General features: G+C 32.8%; 1 protein-coding gene across 2 annotated transcripts in view; it reads left to right on the top strand.

Moving 5' to 3' along the window:
* The window catches only part of HFM1 (helicase for meiosis 1), a gene marked incomplete at its 3' end in the record, with an annotated part of 94,267 nt that overhangs the window by 25,795 nt on the left and 46,504 nt on the right, over positions 1-21,968 (top strand). For both annotated transcript variants that reach the window (XM_081307664.1, XM_081307665.1), the window contains exons 11-19: positions 1,412-1,612; positions 1,695-1,783; positions 5,373-5,416; positions 5,521-5,622; positions 6,030-6,175; positions 7,461-7,555; positions 8,244-8,377; positions 10,891-10,938; positions 16,199-16,279. In XM_081307664.1, coding sequence (XP_081163790.1) covers positions 1,412-1,612; positions 1,695-1,783; positions 5,373-5,416; positions 5,521-5,622; positions 6,030-6,175; positions 7,461-7,555; positions 8,244-8,377; positions 10,891-10,938; positions 16,199-16,279 — 940 coding nt within the window. The remainder of the gene's footprint in view (positions 1-1,411; positions 1,613-1,694; positions 1,784-5,372; positions 5,417-5,520; positions 5,623-6,029; positions 6,176-7,460; positions 7,556-8,243; positions 8,378-10,890; positions 10,939-16,198; positions 16,280-21,968) is intronic.

The raw sequence follows: 21,968 nt of genomic DNA on the forward strand, positions 1-21,968 counted from the left end.
TATAATTTATTTATCTAACATCATAATAATGGAAGATTAAATTATTTCCATTTTTCTATTATAAACAATCCTGCAATTTGAAAACATCCATAATTATTTTTAGGATGAATTCTAGAGTTAAATAATTGAGTCAAAGGATGCAGAACTTTTAAGGATACACTGCCTTCCATGTTACATTCATTTATTTTAGCTGCCATTTCTCTGAATCCTGCCAGCTGTCATTTTCCTATATCCTAACAGTGTGTAATATAATAATAAAATTGTTATTTTTATTTAATTTTGAATATTAAATATTTCTCAAATTTATTATTTAATATATCTTATTTTAAATTTTTTTTCTTTGATTTTTACTGTAGTAAATATTTAAAATATATTTATCAACAACTTTTAAACTTTTGTTTTTTGTTACTTGCCAGGTCATGCCCTTTATCCTTTTTTCACACTGGGAAACTTTTACTTATTGATTTGTAAGCAATAATTATATAAATATAAATACCCTCCAATTCTTAAAACTTTCTTCTATTTTGTGGTAGTTACCAATTCTGATTGCTATTTCTCTGTCCCTTTCTTCTGGTCCTCTTCCTCAATTTCCCCATATGTTAAAGTCTTTATCCTTGATCCTCTGCTCCTCTCAGAATGTAAATTCTTGTGTGATCTTATTCCTACTCATGATAACCTTGAAAATATTTCAGTATTCCTTCCTGTGCAACAAGAAACTTTCTCCTGTCAAAGCAGTGGTCAATTTCATAGCAGGGCATGGAGCCTGATTACTAACCAGATTAAGCAAAGATAAGGATAGCTTGACACAGCTCTGTAAACTAACTACTGATTCTTGCATTAAACATGAAATATGCTTTTGGCTCTGCCTTCTCTCAAGTGTTTATGTTTTGATTAAAAATTATCAACTCTTGCCAAAGCAATTTTAATTTTACTTTAGACTCTCATGAAGGAAAATAAAATAACTAATTAGAAAATTACCTGCCAGGCGCAGTGGTGCATGCCTATAATCCCAGTGGCTCCAGAGGCTGAGGCAGGAGTATCCAGAGTTCAATGCCAGCCTCAGCAAAATCAAGGAGTTAAGCAACTCTGTAAGACCCTGTCTCTAAATAAAATACAAAATAGGGCTTGGGACATGACTCAGTAGTTGAGTGCCTCTGAGTTCAATCCCTGGTTACCCCCCCCCCCACCAAAAAAAAAAAAAAAACCAGAAATACTGCTATTAGCAATATTTACCAATAGCATTTACCAGTTTATCAATAGAGTAATATCAATGGAATATGTAATACTGAAAAAGACTATCTGATTCAGTACTTTTATACCTTGACTTTAAAGTAATCTAAAATTGGGGGTTTTAGGCCATAAAAATTGACTAGAAAAAAATGCTTAATGTACATTTTTTTGTTTTTTCAAGATTGCAGAATGGATTTCAGATGGTGAAAGACCTGCTGTATGTCTGAAAATGGATGAAAGCCATAGACCTGTGAAACTTCGGAAAGTGGTCCTGGGATTTCCCTGCAGTAGTAACCAAACTGAATTTAAGTTTGATTTAACCCTCAACTACAAAATTGCCAGTGTTATACAAACATACTCTGATCAGAAGCCCACACTTGTGGTATGGATTGTTGGTCGATTATCTTTTAGTGTGATGTTCACTTTTAACATGATTAATATAGAAATTATTGATGTATTTTCAGTTTTGTGCAACTAGGAAAGGTGTGCAACAGGCTGCTTCTGTTCTTGTGAAAGATGCTAAATTTATTATGACTATGGAACAGAAACAAAGGTAAATTTTTTTGTTTTTTTTTCCTTCGAAGTAGAAGGACTTTTAGGATCACTTAGATGAAATGAGAAAAGTGGGTTTATCCCTTACCTTGATCAAGTTACTTGACAAAGCCTCAGGTTTCTCATCTGTATCATAAGAATAATAGTAATTTTGAGGATTGAGATAACAACTCTTTAGTGTAGATGTGATTGTATCTTTCTTTCATAACTGAATTTCTTGAAAGATAAAGTTATCCATATTGCTGTCTTCATTTTTTCATCCACTTTGTTTTTGTTTTTGTTTTTTTTTTTTTTTTTTTTTTTTTTTTTTTTTTTTTTTGTTTAAACAACAGAAATTTATTTTCTCACAGTTCTGGAGGCTACAAGTCCAAGATTAAGGTGCCAGCAGGGTTGGTTTCCGGTGGGGCCTCTCTTCCTGATTGTAGATAGCTGGCTTCTTTCTGCATCCTTACATGGCCTCTTCTCTGTGTGAGAGCGTGGAGAGAGAAAAAGAGATCTCTGGTGTCTCTCTCTCTTCTTATAAAGGCACCAGCCCTACCAGATCAGGGCCCCAGCCTTATAACCTCATTTTATTGTACTTATCTCCTTAAACACCATGTGTCCAAATAGAGTCACATTGGGGGTTAGAGCTTCATTGTACGAATTTGGTGGGGGGACACACTCTGCAAACCTGCTCCTCCTTTATTTCCCATTCTACAGGGCATTTGAGCTAAGAACCTGGCAGTCACCTCCATGGCACCCTCATATTCATGTCAAATCTGTCTTATTTACTTCATATTCTCTGGTTCCAACGGCATAGCCCTAATTCAGGCCCCTTCCACTGTTCAGAGATGCAGGGAACAGAGTAGAGGTCCAGACTGGAGGTAGCACCACCCACAGCAGAGGAGTGGCTTTGAATCCAGTATCTTTTGTTATCTTTCACTAAAAACCTTGCCAAGTAATTTCTCATGAATCTCTAACATATTTGATCACGTCTACCTTATTTTAACACACTGGATTCTGCTCTTCCATGATCATCTTCTACCAGTTTTCTTCCTGCTTTACAGGCCACTGATTCTCAATCAATTCAATTCTCAGTCAATTCAATCACTTTACCTCTTAACATTCCTGCGTTAACATAGGATCTTTGGGGGGACATCTTATATCTAAACCATAATACTACCCAATTCTTAAATTTTGACATTGTAGAGGGGTCTGCCTGAGGCTCATTCTTTTCCCCCGAATCTTTATCATTTATTATTTTTATTTGGACAGCATATATACATAAGTAAAATATCTACTGGTAGAATCCTCTTTGATAATTTCATTTGATTTAGAAAAATGGGATAGCAAAATAACTTAGGTCATTAATACTGTACAAAAAAAACTGGTTAAACAATTGTAGAAATCAACATTTTACAGTGTTACATACATTCATCTGTTTGGAAAGAACATCTCTTTCTACCCAAAGTGATGAGTACTATGCCAAATCTGTCTGCAAACCAGCAAAGCTAATTTGTTTCTGCAGTTATAACTACCAGATATGATTCTCAAAAGATGCATGATATGGAGCTTAAAACTCCATATCATATCAGTTTCCCATCAAAAATCTTTATAATAGCTCTGTCTTGTTATTAATATAAAATCCTAAATTCTTAATATGGTTTGCAGTACTCTATATAATGTGATGCCTAACTATTTTTCAGACTCATCTTGACCATGTTTTTTTCTATACTCATATCAAGCCATATAAGACTCTCTATTCTGTGAATATATTAAACTGCTATAGCCAGGGCTGTCAGGCATCATGTTTTCTTTTCTTGGTATTGTTTTACCTAACTCCTGCTTATTCTTTAGGTCATATCATTAATATCAGTTTTCTATAATCTTCAATTTCCCTTTATTCACTTTTATAAGTACCCTGTACTTTTTTCATAGCACTTATTATAATTGTAATAAATATCCTTTTATTCAATTGTTATTAAAACATTTGTTTAACTTAGATTATAACCTTCTTAAGGAAAGGGGGACTTTATGTTCATCTTATTTACCCCTGAATCTTGGCAGGTCTTAGTGGAGTACTAGCACTTGATTACTACTTAATGAATATTAGCTTCTTATTATTATTTTATTTTATTTTTTAGAGAAAGAGAGAGAAGTTTTTAATATTTATTTTTTAGTTTTTGGCGGAACAACATCTTTGTTTGTATGTGGTGCTGAGGATCGAACCCGGGCTGCACGCATGCCAGGCGAGCATGCTACCGCTTGAGCCACATCCCCAGCCCCAAGCTTCTTATTATTAATTTTGGCTTTTGGGTCAGATCAGCTTCCAAATTACCAGTCTGTCCCTTTGCCACTACATTCCATCCTTTCTATTTTTCCCTAATCCCTGCACAGATTATTAATTTTGTTTCAGGTAATCATTTTCTTAAACAGAAGCATATGCAGTATCTAAATTCCTTTATCATTTCCCACTTTTGCCTAGCTACTCAAGGAAAATTTCTCTTTCAACTCTTGTTTTTCTTCATTCTTTGTCCCTCATTTTTTTTCTTTCTTTATCTCTTTTTAAATTCTTGTGGGGTTTTTTTGTCAATAAAATACTGGTATTAGAACTAGCATGAAGGTAGAAACGCAGATTTGAATAACAGTACCACTTTTTCTAGTTGTTAGAAATTAGGCATATAACTTCCTAGATTCAATTTATTCCTTCCTTCCTTCTTTTTCTTTCTTCTTCTTGTTTTTTTTTTTTCCCTATTGGTGCTGTGAATCAAACCCAGGGCCTCACTTTATGCTAGGCAAATGCACTACCACCAATCTAAATCCTCAGCCTATCAGCTTCAATTTCTTAATTAAGTTTCAACATATGGGAATCAATTTTCTTATCATTTTACTCTGATAATTAAATTAAGCAACATTTCTGTAATACCTGTGTATTATAGAAAAAATAGTTTAGGTTTAATAGTATATTGCCCTTTCCACTTGACTTCTCTTCATTCCATTGTGAATTCTTTTGAAAAAATCACAAGTATTATAAAATAATGTTTCTTACTTTCATGTCTGCAACAAGGAAGTGGAAAAACACCAGTTTGGGGGATCTTAGACATGTTCAAGAATCAAGCCTACCAACCTCCAGAATCTTTGAAAGTACAAGAATTGCTTTTTAAATTATTAAGAAACTTTATTAACTTCTGTTTTAATGTTTTCTTGGTTTTCTTTACATGACATATCTCAGAGCACAATAAAAAACAATTTTTTTTATTTCAGTCTTTTTGGTTTACTTATTGGTAATATAGCAGAATTTTAAAACTTGTTATTTTTTACAAATATATTTTAGGCAAATTATGAATATAGACTTTCATATTCTGACCCATGAACATAATATTTATAATGTTTCCCCCCCTGTGGGTTTGAAAGGGAACTGTAGTGTTTTAGCTAATAAGTTAGGGACTTCTAAATATGAATGTTATGTAGTCTATTCTGTTTAAAGATAGTTTTCAGATAATATTATGAAAACTCTTTTATATTTGTAAGTTTCAAAATAATTAAGAAACTTTTAGAATTTTCTGATGTTAATAGGAATAACTCAATAATTTTATGATATTTTAAAATAGGTTACAGAAGTATGCATATTCCACAAGAGATTCAAAACTGAGAGGTAGGTTTAGAGATAATTTTTGAATAACATTTTCAAATATAGATAAAATGAGTCAATTGATGAAATATTAACAGTAACTGACAGGTGTCATATTTTTATTATAGATATCCTAATACATGGTGTTGCTTATCATCATGCTGGCATGGAGCTGTCAGATAGAAAAGTAGTTGAAAGAGCTTTTACTACTGGAGATCTACCAGTTCTTTGTAAGTAGAATGTGTTTCTTACCCATATTATAAATTATTTTGAAAAATTATTTTTAAGAGAAAAAGGTAAAATCTTAAATATTATGATTTGTTTCTGATTTTCTTTTAAGAAGCTAAAATTATGTAACTACCTATGTTTGTGCATGCTGTGGTAAATTCTTAGCAATGTTTTTAGTTTTTTATCATGTTATTGAATGAAGTACAATTTGAGAAGTAAAAGCTTAATAATTTTTTGGTTTTAGCATGTGTTATTAGTTTAGATTAAAATTTTATTATTTTCTTCCTCTTTGAAATTTTTTTGTGAATGAGTCTTATTGCATTTATAGTGATGTCTTTTATAAGAAAATGTCTTCCTGGAGTGAAAAAAATTGTAAGGCTTGAGATTAATAATCCTTAATCTGATGCAGTTACTACCAGTACTTTAGCTATGGGAGTAAACTTGCCTGCTCACCTAGTAGTTATAAAATCTACAATGCATTATACTGGAGGGATGTTTGAAGAATACAGTGAAACAGATATTCTACAAATGATCGGTAGAGCTGGTCGTCCTCAAGTAAGTAACAGTAATTTTACTTTTCATAACTTGTATTAGAGACATGGCAAAATAAAAACTGTTTTGTGTATTTTTTTAGTAGCTTTTCATAATTAAAGTTGAAAGTTATGTAACTCAGAAAATCTACTTTGATGAAGGAATAGAATTAAAACAACCCTCACTAATTGGGATATATCAGACCTCTCCTCAAACTCCCACAGTCTCTCAATTTCCATTGGTTAATGAAGGGATGGAATTATGAATGAATATACTGTTGAAGATTTTTGGTTTTGATTTTTGGGGGTTCTGTTTTGTTTTATTCTGAATCTAGGGATGTTTTTAGCATTTGGGATGAGTAAGCTTTTCATTGTATAGGGTTGTCATGTGCATTATAGAACATTCCTGGGTTCTAACACTAAATTCCAGTAGTGTCCCCAGGCATTGTAACAATTAAAAGTCAGCTTATATACATTTCAGAACTTACCCTATTCTGACAAATACTTGATTGAAGAAGTCATTCATATAGGTTACTAAGGCAACATTCAGGAAAAATATCTTTTCAAAGAATGTCAAAATATTAAGTTATACATATTTATAATTATGTAGGATAAATTAGATTATGTGTAAACTACATCAAATCTCAAAACTTTTACCTAGCTGGGCACGGTGGCGCACACCTGTAAACCCAGCAGCTCGGGAGGCTGAGGCAGGAGGATCCAGCCTCAGCAAAAGCAAGGTGCTAAGCAACTCAGTGAGACTCTGTCTCTAAATAAAGTACAAAATAGGACGGGGAATATGGCTCAGTGGTTGAGTGCCCCTGAGTTTAATCATTGGTACCCCACCACAAAAAACAAAACAAAAAAAAAACTTTTACCTAGTTACTGAAGTTTGCTTTGATTTTAACATTGCCAAAATTTTGTTACATTGAAACTAAAGTGGCATTTACATTCATACTCTTGGAAGGTTTTAAAATTAAATTTAACATTTAAATTCAGAAGCATTTTTTAGGCCTTTTGGCTTGTTATTTAAGACAAAGGGGTAAGAAACTCTTTAATATAAAATTTAAAGTCTTGAAGTATTAAAAGGACTGGTGCAGGTCTGAGGCTTTGGCTCAGTGGTAGAGTGCTTGCCTAACATGGGTGCAGCACTGGGTTTGATCCTCAGCACTGCATAAAGAAATAAAAGCATTCTTGTCTATCTACAACTACAAAAGAGAGAGAGAGAGAGAGAGAGAAAATAAAAGGACTGTTGCCACAATATGTCCTTCTTTACTGAATTTACCTATGTGATGTTTGTTTATTTCTAGTTTGACTCTACAGCTACAGCAGTTATTATGACTCGGTTAAATACAAGAGAGAAGTACATTCAAATGTTAGCTTGTAGTGACACTGTAGAAAGCAGGTAATACAGAAAAATTCCAAAAAAGATAATAATACTAATACAAGTATTTTCTTTTAAAATATTAAAAGGAAATTTTTAGTTTTAAGGCTATTTTCAGAAAATTTTTAATAATTTAATTAGAATGTTTGTGTTATTTTAAGAAATTTAATAGTTTTTTTTAAAAAAAGATAATAGAATAATTTTACTCAGTGATGTTTATTAGCACATGGTAACATGTATCCTTGTTATAAAAGGCCTACCTTGTAGTAAGTTCTTACTAATTATCGTTATAATTTACATACTAAATTATATATATTTATAATTACTAATTTGTAGTAAGTGGAAATATTTTTATATCTTTAAAATTTTAATTTATAATAATAATAAGAGAGATAATCTGGGACTTTTTAGTAGAGTATTTGATATATTTTTTCTTGGGGAAAATAGAATATTTTCTCCCCCCACCACCACACATATACACTTTCTTAAGTAATAGTTTGCCTTCTAGACCAATGAAGTAAAGAGAAATGTAAAAATTTTTAAGAGTTGAACTGACTTAAGGTTTTCTTACAGTTTTTGAAATTAAATTGTCTTTCATGAATTATTAATATAGCAATGAGTATATTATATATTATTAAAGTTTAAAAAGTAAGAGTTATAGTACTGAAATAAATATTAGTAATACAGAGGTGTTTTTTTCCCCCATTAGTTTGCACAGACATCTTATTGAACATTTAAATGCAGAGATAGTATTGCATACCATCACAGATGTGAATATTGCTTTGGAATGGATACGATCAACTTTACTTTATATCAGAGCCTTGAAAAACCCATCTCATTATGGTTTGTCACTTTGACCTAGAAAAGTAGTACTTTTTAAAATCCTGCTGTGACTCTGTTTAGACTAATAAGTTACTGAATAGACTCCAGAAACTAAAAGGTAATAAAAGGTAACAGCATCATAAATATGTTTAGAAGCAAAAGTAGAAAAAAGTGAGAAAACTTTTATCTGTTTTACTTCTAGTCTTTTAATAAGCTTTGAAATCAATGCCTTTAAAAACAGATATAGTAGAAAAAAATTCAATTCTAGTAGAAATAGCAAAAATGCCTAAAGTAATTTAAAATAAGTTACAGTTTTTTTTTCTGTACTTAGTGTTTAGCTATTTTCTTATTCTGAATTTGTGATTGGTTTTCAATTTTCATAGCTATAGCAGCGTTTGAGAATGCCATATTCCTTCTATTTCTTCAGCCTTACCTTAAGGGTGTATAGTTGTATATTTTTTAAAATGTTATGTGTGAATAATGATATGCTTTAATTTGCATTTTTTTCCTTCTCATGATCACTTTATTTTTGTAGTTATTTTTTTAATTTACATACATATATTGCAGTTCCTTTTTATATTGAGTTATTACTAATATACAATAATATGTACAAATCTTTAATATCAATGTCAGTGAAATTTTACATGTACACACACACACACACACACACACACACACAAAACCACTGCCCAGATCAAGATACAAAGAATTTCCCAGAGGTTCCCTCATGCTGATTTGGTTAGTATCTACACACCCAGAAGTAAATACAGTTCTTTCACCATAGGTTAGTTAGTTTTGTCTATTCTTGAACTTCATATCAATGTAGGCATATGTGTGTATACATATGTATGGTATTTACTCTTTTTATCTCTAGTTTCTTTTGTTCAACATATTGTTTATGAAATTTATTCATATTATTGGATTTTAGTAGTAATTTGTACTTTGTTATTAAATATCCAGTTGTATGAATATACCACAATTTAAGCATCCATTTTCTTTACGAAGGACATGTGGGTCATTTTCAATTTTTTACTATAATGAATAAAACTACTATGAATATTCTTCTACATGTCTTTTGATGGATAAGACATTCATTTTTCTCAAGTATATACTTGGGAGTAAATCAGGTAGACTTATTAACCATGTTTAGCTTTAGTAGATACCCTCAAATACAGTAATTTTCCAAAGCAGTTAATTTACACTTTCAGCAACAATGTGTAAGAATTCTAAGTCTAGCAAGGTAAAGCGATCTGTAGTTCCAGCTACATGAGAGGCTAATGTATGAGTATCACTTGAGCCTTGCACAAGTTCAGGGCCAGCTGGGGCAACATAGTGATATCCCATCCACCTGAAAAGAACCTGGATGGGTACTTCAGTGGTAGAGCAGTTGTCTAGCATGCAGAAGGCCCTGGAGGCCCTGGGTTGAATCCCTAGCACTACCAAAAAAAAAAAAAAAAAAAAAAATCTAGTTGCCGAATTCTAGTTGCTTTACATCCTGGTTTACGTTCTTGTCAATGATTGGTTTTATTTCAGCCATTCTTTTGTGTGTGTGTGTGTGTGTGTGTGTGTGTGTGTGTGTGTGTGTGTGTAGTGGTTTCTTTGTGATTTTATTTTGTATTTCTAAGACAAATATTAGCATGAGGATCTTTTCATATGCTTATTGGGCATTTAGATATGCTATTTTGTGAAATGTCCTTTCAAGTCTTTCATCCATTTTTACTTCAATTGTTTGTATATTTATGATTAATACAGAGGAGTTCTTGACATACTCTGGATGAGTTATTTGCCAAATATATGTATTAAATGTCTTCTCACAATCAGGCTTGACTTTTCACTTTCTTAAGGAATCTTTTGATAAAAGAAAATTCTTAGTTAAATAATGCCATATAAGGCTGCGGATGTGGCTCAAGTGGTAGCGCGCTTGCCTGGCATGCGTGGGGTGCTGGGTTCGATCCTCAACACAACATTAGAATAAAAAGTGAAGATATTGTGTCCACCTAAAACTAAGAAATAAATATAAAAAATTTTAAATAATGCCTCTATCAACTTTGTTATATGTCCTTTGATACCCTTATATACATACATGCCTAAGAGTGAAATTACTATTATAGAGTATGTGTAGTTTCAACTTCAGTATATAGCAGTTTTCTAAAGTGATAGTATTATCAAACATTTTTTCATAGGCACATCTATTTTATAATGAAAGTCCACTAGAAAATATTCATCACTTGACAGAAATTTATTATTCATAAACATTAGAAGTCTGTTCTCATCATTCCTTTTAAAATATAATATTCCTGATCACTTTTACATAATATAATAAGCAAAAGAGAGCCAATTGATATGAAAGGATTTCAAAATAGTGGTTGTGTTCTATAGATATTTAAGCCTTGTTTGAACTTAACAAGCTCTTTTCTTTTTTCCTATATAAGATTTAATTAGATGCTCTTTTCTAGTTAAGTGGAGTATAAATTGAGACTATAAAGATGAATTAAACTCATTTTATTTTTTATATATTTTCATGACTTATACAGGTTTTACATCTGGATTGAACAAAGAGGGAATTGAAGCAAAATTACAAGGTTAGATGTACTTCCTTCTATAAAATATATATTCTATATATTTTAATGAAAAACATCAGTTATTATTACAGTTAAGGATCTTTTTTATAATTTTTTAAAAATAAACTTGTCTAGAAAAATAATACTTTTTTCACACAAATAAAGCTTGGCAAAGATACTTTTTCCTTCTTATTTATTATAAAAATTAACTCATTAATTGTACAGATTAATGGATTTTACTGTGACATTTCCATATATGCATAGATCATGTTTTAATCATATCCATCCTTCCTACTGCCCTCTTTTACCCTCCCCCACCTCCTCCTCTTTCCCCTACTAGTTCTTCTTCTCCTTTCAGGATTTTTTTTAAGGTTTTCACGTGTAAGAGAAAACATGTGATACTTATGTTTCTGTGTCTGCTTTATTTCACTTAACATAGTGACATAATTTCATTTTTTATGGCTGAATACTATTCTGGTTTTTCTGCAGAACCTTGCCAGCATTTGTTATATTTTGTTTGTTTTTGTATTGATGACAGTCATTCTGACTGAGGTAAGATGTTATTGAAGGGAATTTTTATTTGCATTTTCCTGATGACTAAAGTTGTTGAACATTTTTCATGTATTTATTGTATTCCTTTTTGTACTACTTTTGAGAAATGTCTATTTAGATAGTTTGCTCATTTTAATTGGATTACTTGTTCTTTTGTCTTTTAAGTTCTTTATATATTCTGGATAACTGTTCTCTGCCATTAGTAGCTGGCAAAATTTTTCTCTCATTAGGTAGATTGTCTCTTTACTATATTGTTTCTTTTGCTGTGCCAGAAGCCTTTTGATTCGATGTAATCTCATTTGTCAGTTCTTGCTTTTATTTCCTGAGTTACGTGAGTTCTATTCAGGAAGTTATTGCCTGTGTCAATATCTTGAAGTATTTCTCCTAATAGATTAAAAAGTCAAAGGTTTCAGGTCTTTTATTAAGGTCTTTGATCCACTTTGAGTTGATTTTTTAACATATATAAGGTGAGAGATAAGAATCTATTTCAGTCCTCTACAGATGGATAACCTGTTTTCCCAACACCGTTTGTTTGAGAGGCTATCTTTTCCCCAACATGTTTTTGGCACCTTTGTCAAGAGTCAGAAGACTATATATACACATGAATTTATTTCTGGGTTCTCTATTCTATTCCATTGGTCTATGTGTCTGTTTTTATATCTGTATTATCCTATTTTTGTTACTGTGACTCTGTAGTATATTTTGAAATCAGGTTTTGTGGTACCCCTTTTGTCTCTAATTTTATTTATTTGGGTCTTTTTTTTCTTTCTTTTAGTTAGTTTGGCTAAGAGTTGTCAATCTTATTTATCTTTTCAAAGAACCAGTGCCTCCAGCATTGCTCTTTTTGCTCAATTCTGCTTTGGTTATTTGGGTTTTTTTGTGTTCTTTTATGACTTTTTAGGACTTTTTTTTTTTAGTTCTCTGAAAAATATCATGGTATTTTGATGGGGATATCAATAAATCAGTAAGTTGCTTTTGGTGGTACAGCCATTTTAACACTGAGAATTCTCAATCCATGAACATAAGAGGTTTTCCCCCCATCTTTTAGTGTCTTCTTTGATTTCTTTCATTAGTTTTACATAATTTGTTATTGTAGAGGTCTTCACTTTCTTGGTTAGGTTTATTCCTAATTTTGTTTTTTTTAATTGTTTTCTTGATTTCTTTCTTAGTGAGTTTGTTATTGGTATATGGAAAAGCTAAAAATATTTTAATGTTAATTTTGTATCCTGTTCCTTTGCTGAATTCATTTATCAGTTCTAACAGTCTTTTGGTTGATTGACTCTTTAGGTCTTCTAAGGATAGAATCATATCATCTGCAAAGGACTTCTTCCTTTCCTACCTGTATGCTTCTCATTTTTTTCTCTTGCTTTATTGCTCTGGCTAAAATTTCAATAGGAGTGATGACAGTAGATGGATTCTTGTCTTATTCCTGTTTTAGAGGAAATGCTTTCAGTTTTTCCCCATTCAGTATGATATTTGCTATACATTTGTTATATATAGTCTTTAAAATGTTGAGATGTGATCCTTCTATAACTAGTTTCTTTATATGTCTTTTTTCTCATGAAGGTATGTTGAATTTTATCAAGGGCTTTTTCAGCCTCTATTGAGATGATCATTTGATTTTGTTCATGATTTTGTCTGGTGTTATATTCATTAATTGTATATGTTAAACTTTCCTTGCATCCTGGGAATCAAATCAACTTGATCGTGGTATATGATCTTTTTAATGTGTTCTTGACTTTGATTTGCAAGTATTTTATTCAGAATTTTTGCATCTATGATCATCAAGAATATTGGTCTACAATTTTCTTTTTTGTTGTTGTGCCCTTTTTAGTTTTTGGTAGCAGGGTAATATTACTTTATAATAGGAGTTTGGAAGAGTTCTTTCCCTTTCTGTCTCATGGAATAGTTTCAGGAACACTGGTGTCAGTTCTTCATTAAAAGTTTGGTGAATTTTAGCAGTGAATCTATCCATACCTGGGCTTTTCTTTGTTGGGAAGTTCAATCTCATTGTTTGTAATTGATCTGTTTAGGTTTTTAACATTCAATTTTGCTAGACATTTGTCCATTCTATAGTTTCCATTTTATCAGAATGTGATTTTTTAAAATAGTCTTTAACGAGAGTATGGATTTCAGTAGTATCTGATGTAATATCCCTCTTTTTTCTCTAATTTTATTTATTTGGGTCTTCTTTCTTTCTTTTGGTTCGTTTGGCTAAGAGTTGTCAATCTTGTTTATCAAAGAACCAATTTTTTCATTCAATGATCTGTTGTATTGTTCTTTCTGTCTCTATTTCATTAATTTCTGCTCTGATTTTTATTTTCTCTTTCCTTCCACTGATTTAAGATTTTCTAGGATCTTAAGATGCATCATAAGGTTATTTATCTGTGATCTTTCAGTTTTTTTTCTTTTTTTAATGTATGCACTCATAATGTGTTGTGTGCAAGGATAGGAGTGCCTAGAGTGCGATCCCTCATAGTTACAGTGTCTACGACAGTTATGTTATTTCTCTCTGCCCCTGCTTTGGGGCCAGGGGATCTAGTATCCAGGAAAGAACTTAGAGCCCCCATAGCACTATATGTCTACTTGGGACTGGGTCATCAGCTGGGGGTATTTATCTCCCCTGTTCTCAAAGTTGAAGTATTTGCCAAAGTTTAGGTGGGACTAGGTTGTGACTAGAATAAAGTGCTTTTCTTCTCAACTGTGCTAAGGTTGTACAGAGCACTCACCCAACCTGCTTGAAGCAGTAGGCTTGATATCCTGCTCCACTCAGAAGGAAGAAAACTAGTAACAGTAATACACATAACATAAAACAAAACAGATGTATAAAAACAGTAGGCATCAACAATAACACCAATAACTACACAAAAAAATGTGGCAAACAATTACACAATAAACTAAAAAGGGAAAATGAGACAATGGAAGAATAAAGAGGGAAATCCTATTAAATTATAATTAAAATTTAAAATAATAAAAGTAAAGAAATAAAAAGTAATAAAATAAAAATAATAGAAAGTAGAATAGTGAAAAAAAGAAAAAAATATATACCAGTTAAAAATTCCCCTAAAGCTTCATGTTAAAGCTGAATTTAGAAAGTCAAAAGGTCATATATTTTTATTCCTATGCAGAAGCTAGAGAGCAAAAAGGAGAGGAAAAAAAGAGAACTCATGAAAACAGAAGGGAAACTGGTATGATAGAGAAAGGGGTTTCAGGGGAAGGAGGAGGGAAAGGCAAGGGAAGGTACTGGGGAATGAAACTGACCAAATTATGTTAAATGCATGTATGAATATGTCACAATGAATCCCACTATTATGTGTAATTATTATGCACTTGCTTTTTTTTTAAAAAAAAAAAGAGAATTAAATTAAGATTCCTCCTAGCTGAGGTGTTTGGATTGGAGACTTCTTTCTGAGCATGTGCACACTCATGCCAGAGACCCTTAGTCTGAATGCCTGGTGAGATGGTCACTGTGGCCTGGCAAATGTCAAAGCTGCACCAATCAATCAGGATACCTCATGTAAGTCAAGCCAGCAAGTTCCTCACCAGAGGGCGAGTCATGAGAACCAAGCATTTTGCCACCCACAGTCCCAGCACTCTCAGACCTAGATTCTTGCCATGATACCTACATCTTTTCTCTTTCCTCACAGAGGGAGAGACCATTAACCTCTGTGTCTTCCATTCTCTGTCCCAACCCATGATCTCTGCTGCTTAAACTACTTACCAGACTCATTCTATATTTCTCACCACCTACAGCTATCTTGAATGGCCATCTCCCACATAGCCAATGTGGTGCATGTCCACTGAGACCCCTAATTGTGATTACTCTTTGAGTTTTCTGCTCCCCAGAGCGGTTTGGTCTCTATCAGAAGGACCCTCTCAAGATGGTTTCTTGTTGTAGCTCTGTGAGGGTTTGCTGAATAATGTATTGACTTTCTTATGATTGAACAGGTTGTCATATTCACTCTGCTCTGAACTACCTCACTTCTGGGCTGTAGCATGGGGTAGAGTAAGAAATGTAAGCACCAGACTGCAATTAGTATTGGTCTAGTAATCTCTATCAATTAACATGAAATAGTATTGCTTCCTGTTCAGAGGTTCCTTCCAGGTAGCAATGATGGAATATACAAAGAAATGGAAGTAAATACTAAAAGCATCAGGTGAGACAGATTTACGAGGTTGCCTCAAGAAAGTGGCAAATGAGGATGTGGGGAAAGTAACAAACTTTTAGAAGTATTTAACTATCTTTAATTTATGCATATATATCTTTGATTAAAGAAGAGACAAAAGAAATAGAAAACTACTGCTATAATGGAAGACAGCTAACAAAGCAGTTACTTAACATCTGGAACAAGTTACTTAGATTTCTATTCTTAAGTCTCCTAACCTGTATATGGAAATAATATTGATGAATACCTTACTGTGTTATTATGAGAATTAAATAAGGTAGCACATGTATATCGTTTTAAATGCTCCAAATGACAAATGTTATTTTACCACTTATTGAATGTTATTTTTATTATTTGTATTACTGTTACTATTAGAAAATCTTTTTAACATGTTATTTGGCTTCTTAATTTTAATTGTTTTTTCTCACTCCTTAAATAGGGAATACAGTTGTTCCCAGAACAATTACACTAAAACATAACTTTAGCATATTTAATAATAACTTCTATTTTGTCTTGCTTCCTTATTTTACTACAATTAAAATGTATTTTCTATAATTGAACAGAATTATGTTTGAAGAATCTGAATGATTTGTCATCTCTTGACTTGATAAAGATGGATGAAGATGTTAATTTCAAACCAACAGGTAATTTTCCTTTGAAAGTTGTTAGTGTATTTAATAATTGCTTACTTAAGACTAAATTTAAAAATTTTTGTACTAAAATTTAGATGATGGTAAATTGAATTGTGATAGCCATTCCCAATAGAGTATCATTATTATTAGCTGAAGGGCATAATAAATTTACATGAGTACTCTTTTTTTTTTATTGGTTATTCACAACATTACAAAGCTCTTGACATATCATATTTCATACATTAGATTGAAGTGGGTTATGAACCCCCAATTTTACCCCAAATGCAGATTGCAGAATCATGTCGGTTACACATCCACAATTTTACATAATTCCCTATTAGTAATTGTTGTATTCTGCTACCTTTCCTATCCCCTACTATCCCCCCTCCCCTCCCCTCCCATCTTCTCTCTCTACCCCATCTACTGTAATTCATTTCTCTCCTTGTTTATTTTCCCATTCCCCTCACAACCTCTTATATGTAATTTTGTATAGCAATGAGGGTCTCCCTTCATTTCCATGCAATTTCCCTTTTCTCTCCCTTTCCCTCCCATCTCATGTCTCTGTTTAATGTTAATCTTTTCTTCCTACTCTTCCTCCCTGCTCTGTTCATAGTTGCTCTCATTATATCAAAGAAGACATTTGGTATTTGTTTTTTAGGGATTGGCTAGCTTCGCTAAGCATAATCTGCTCTAGTGCCATCCATTTCCCTGCAAATTCTATGATTTTGTCATTTTTTATTGCTGCATAGTACTCCATTGTGTATAGATGCCACATTTTTTTTTATCCATTCATCTATTGAAGGGCATCTGGGTTGGTTCCACAGTCTAGCTATTGTGAATTGTGCTGCTATGAACATCGATGTGGCAGTATCCCTGCAGCATGCTCTTTCAAGGTCTTCAGGGAATAGTCCGAGAAGGGCAATAGCAGGGTCAAATGGTGGTTCCATTCCCAGCTTTCCCAGGAATCTCCAAACTGCTTTCCAAATTGGCCGCACCAATTTGCAGTCCCACCAGCAATGTGCAAGTGTACCCTTTTCTCCACATCCTTGCCAGCACTTGTTGTTGTTTGACTTCATAGTGGCTGCCAATCTTACTGGAGTGAGATGGTATCTTAGGGTGGTTTTGATTTGCATTTCTACATGAGTACTCTTTATAAAAGTCTAGGGCATCTTTTTGATAGAGAGAATTTGTCTTCACCAATTCTGGTACTTTTCGCAAAAGATTTGAAATGCTTGAATCTTTGGTTGCTTCATACCTTATATAACTATTGTAGATATTTTGCCAGTTCTTCTTTATGCAAGCATTAATTATCTGGATGGTTAGGCTCTTGAAGGGCAGAAAAGTATCTTTTCCTTCTACTCATCATAAGTTCATTGGCTAGGGCCCGTGTAATGAAAGAGATTAACAAAAGAGAAACATACAGATTTATCTAATGTAAGTTTCACATGACATGGAAGTCATCATAAGAATAAACAAGGAGAGAAATGAATTACAGTAGATGGGGTAGAGAGAGAAGATGTGAGGGAAGGGGAGGGGGGATAGTAGGGGATAGGAAAGGTAGCAGAATACAACAATTACTAATAGGGAATTATGTAAAATTGTGGATGTGTAACCGACGTGATTCTGCAATCTGCATTTGGGGTAAAATTGGGAGTTCATAACCCACTTCAGTCTAATGTATGAAATATGATATGTCAAGAGCTTTGTAATGTTGTGAACAACCAATAAAAAAAAGAAAAAAAAAAGAAAACAAAGACCCAAAGAACCCAAAGAAGAGGTTAAACCTGAATGTTTTTATGCTAAGTTTGATGAAGAATGGAAAGTCATAGAGAAATATAATAGGACAAAGGGAATATGAACTAAGTATAATAAACTGGGGGAAACTTAACAAGGCCTGTACATTCAGATTCCTTTCTCTGTCCTTTGTCTTCAGAGATGGGGTCCTGTTTTCTCCAAATATAGGGAGGGAAAATCTCAAATGAGAGGTTCATGCATTGTGGGAAGATTAGAAAATCCTCCTTGCACATACTGCTTCTCAAATTCCTTTAGTTTAAAATATTTAATATGTTATGATGTCATATTTTGGGGGAGAGTGTCCTAAGCCCTGCCAATTCTGTTCCCTCTTTTTTTCATTTAGTTTTGTTTATAGTGTAATAGAAAAAGGAAAAAAAAATGTTTCATGGTTTTTAGCCCTCATGATTAGAAGCATTTGAGGGAAAATATCAACTTCATTATTCTAATTAATCCTTTTAAGAAAAGATATTTAACTATATAAAAGTTGGTAAGTATAGAAAAGTTTTTGTTTTAAAATCTTTTAACATTTGGCACATATCCTTCCATATTTTACATTTTTATAACCATATTATAGAAGTTAATGATTTTATGTTATGTTTTATTTGTATTTAATATAAAGTTGAGTTTTAAAAATAATTTACTGCCCTACTCAGGCCTAAATTAATAACATTTCCCCCTTGTTTTCTGGTCCTTATTTTGACAAGTCTAATTTTGTTTGTGAGCATTGGTTTCTGTGTATTCTAGGGTATCTCATTAGAGGGAGCATGAGAAATACTAATTAACTTCTTCATTTATTCTCAGATATTTTACCCTCATAAAGAATATTATTCCCACTATCAATTTTTCCTGTGATACTTCTTGAATCTGATACAATACCTTCTGTCTTTTAATATATATAATAAGCATGTCTTCTTTCTCAGTCATCAGTGAATACTACCTGATTAATTTTTTTCTTCTTAAAATTCTATTTTGGTTTTCCTTTTGCTTTTTTCAGTCTCTCTTTGTTTACCTTTCTGCTTACTATGGGCTTAAAGTTTCAGGTCGTGGATCTTTATTCCCAGTTTATGTTCCTTTCTTTGAAAATATAATTTACCTTCACAGCTGTAGCTATAATCATTATGTAAATTAATTTACAATTATATTTTTGATCCTAGTTTCTCAACTGCGCTGCAAAAACTGACCCTCAATTTCAAGTAAAATAAAGTAAATCTTCACTTACATATATGACTTGAAAATTGATTTTGGCATTTAATGATATTGGCCAAATTGTACTATTAAATCATGAAAATTGAGAAAAAAAGAATTCATTTGACCTAGAATATTGTGAAGTGGGGTGAACATAGATTTTGGGTTTTAAATACCTGGATTTCAGTCCCAGTTCTACTGCTTGCTAGTGTGACTTTATGCTAAATAAGCCTTAGTTATTTATCTGAAAAACAGAAATCTATTACATGTCCTATTTACCTTATTGGGTTGTTGTGATGATCAAATGGAATAATGAATATAAAAACATTTTACTGTAACAGGAATTGTTCATAGCTGGGAAATATTACTTGCCTATTATTAGCATTTTTGCTAAACCTAAGATAAAATATTGGATACCTTTGGTTTCTCTTTCATTCCTCAGTTACTCCATATTCAGTTAATTATTAAACACTGAAAGCACAATCTAGACTTAGAACTGAAAATATTCTTGTCACACACTAGGGTAATGTTTCTTTAAGTGTGATTAGGTTTACTACTTACAGTCAAAATCGACTAAGTGTGCTATTATGTTAAAAATGAAATTAATTAACTCTACCCAAGACATACAATCTTCAATTTTTAGGACTGAAACCTAGGAATTTTTATTTTACCTGTTTGATTTAAGCCCCCTCCCCCCACACACACTGTGTGTGTGTGTGTGTGCATTGTTAGTTCCTTGATGCTTTCTAGAAGATACTCGAATTTCATTTAACTATTGTAGTTACCTTTATCAGGAGGGTTGTTACATAATTATTTAGCCTGACATTAATATAGGTGGAAATTTCTTATGTAGTATTTCTTTCTTTCTTTTTTTTTTTTTGGTACGAAGAACTGAACTTGGGGGTGATTAACCAGTGAGCCACATCCCTAGCCCCAGTAGTATTTCTAATTAGTTCTTTTTTTATGAGTTCTTGTTCCTTCTTATTACTAATATTTTTTGTCCTTTTGGGCTTCTTTTTTGTATATCAATTATTAATTTATATGTTTCATTAATTCTGTTTCTTAAAGTTTTTGCTTTTGAGTTTGTGATTATAATATTCAAGTATCTAGGTATTTTTATTTGTTAACTTGTGCTCAGACCCAGGGTTTTGCCTATTTTAAGGATTAACCCTTTAAAATAGTAACTTAAGAGGCTTGAGAGTCATTAAATTGGAATGTAGATCTTACTTTTATGAAGGAAATGATGGAGGAAGGGAGAGTCTTAGCCCCCATTAAATACTAAGTACATTTGGCAAAGCTGGTGAAGAATCTTCAAGCTAAAGGTCCATCAGGGAAATTTCTTATCTCATAGATCTTCCTTACTCTTTCTGCCATGCTCAGTCATTGAGAGGATCTCACAAAAACATGAGCTTGGTGTGGATTCCATGGTAATGAATTCAGAACACAGCAACCATCAGTCAGTGACACTTCTTGCAACAGGAGATCTGTATTAGGATTCTCTAGAGGAACAGAATCAACAGGAAGTGTGATTATAAAAAAGGGATTTATAGGTTGGCTTACACAACCAGAAGCTGGATAGTCCACAGTGGCTATCTGCAAGCTGGAAAATTAGAAGAACCAATAGCTGCGTAGTTCAAAAGGCTGAAGCTCCAGTACAAGAGGGATCAACAGTGCTACCCTAGTCTGAGACCACAGGCTTCTGGAAACTCCCTGGAGAAACACTGGCAGAGTTCACTTTGGAAGAGTGAAGAAGCAAGAGTCTGATATCCTCAGATGATCGCTGCAGCAATCAAGAACCCATTCAAGAAGAATGGAGCTTGCATCTACTGCTGCTTCCTTGTTCTTCCAAATTTATTCTATCCAAGCTGCCATCCTATTGGATGGTGCTGTCCATGCTTAGGGAGAGTCTCCACTTCAGTTGGCTATCCCACATGCCAATCCTAAACACACCCTCATTGACACACCCAGAAGCCTCCTAATCATCAGCATCTCTTAATCCAATCAAGTTGACAATTCAGATTAACCATTGCAAGGTCTGAGAGTTACAATCTCATGGCCTCCATGTCCTCCCTGAAAACTCTATGGTCTTTAAATTGAATCAATCTGAATTTGTTACTGTGAAACTGACTATTCAATACTGTGAGAGCTTTTGTTAGCTATCCTGATAGCAAATTGTCTATATTTCCTGTTTACTTTCAGATCTTTCTCATTTCTTTCCATTCCTTCAACTTTGACTCCTTTTCTTCATGGTTTTCATTCAAGGTTATTTTTTCTGTGTTACCTAAGAGCTTCATCCCTGCTAATAAGCCAGCAAGTATCAAGTTTTTTCTTAAAACTTTTCATTTTCTCTAGCAGGGAGATACTTACATTAATTTTAAAACATCAATAATGAAAGGACCATGTTTAAATATAAAATAAAGATTAATATACTAGTTCCCTTGGTAATCCTACTCATGATTCCTAACATATTTCTCTTAGAAGCTCCTTTCCTTGACTCACTGCATCACCCACATTTTGGCTGACATATTCACCAAGCTCCTAATTGAGAAAATGGCTCTTAAATTGGGTTGGCTACTTCCCTGTCTCTGATTGTTAATTCTCTCTGCTGTACCATGTCTTCCATGCCTATAACTCTGTTGAAATGCCAAAAATATTCTCTTCCTCAGCAAAACCAGTAGTGCCTACATAAATGTTGACCTTTTCCTTGAGAAGCAGTATGTTA

Source organism: Spermophilus citellus, assembly GCF_964194105.1.
Source record: "Spermophilus citellus genome assembly, chromosome: 9".
Classification (NCBI taxonomy): Eukaryota; Metazoa; Chordata; class Mammalia; order Rodentia; family Sciuridae; genus Spermophilus; species Spermophilus citellus.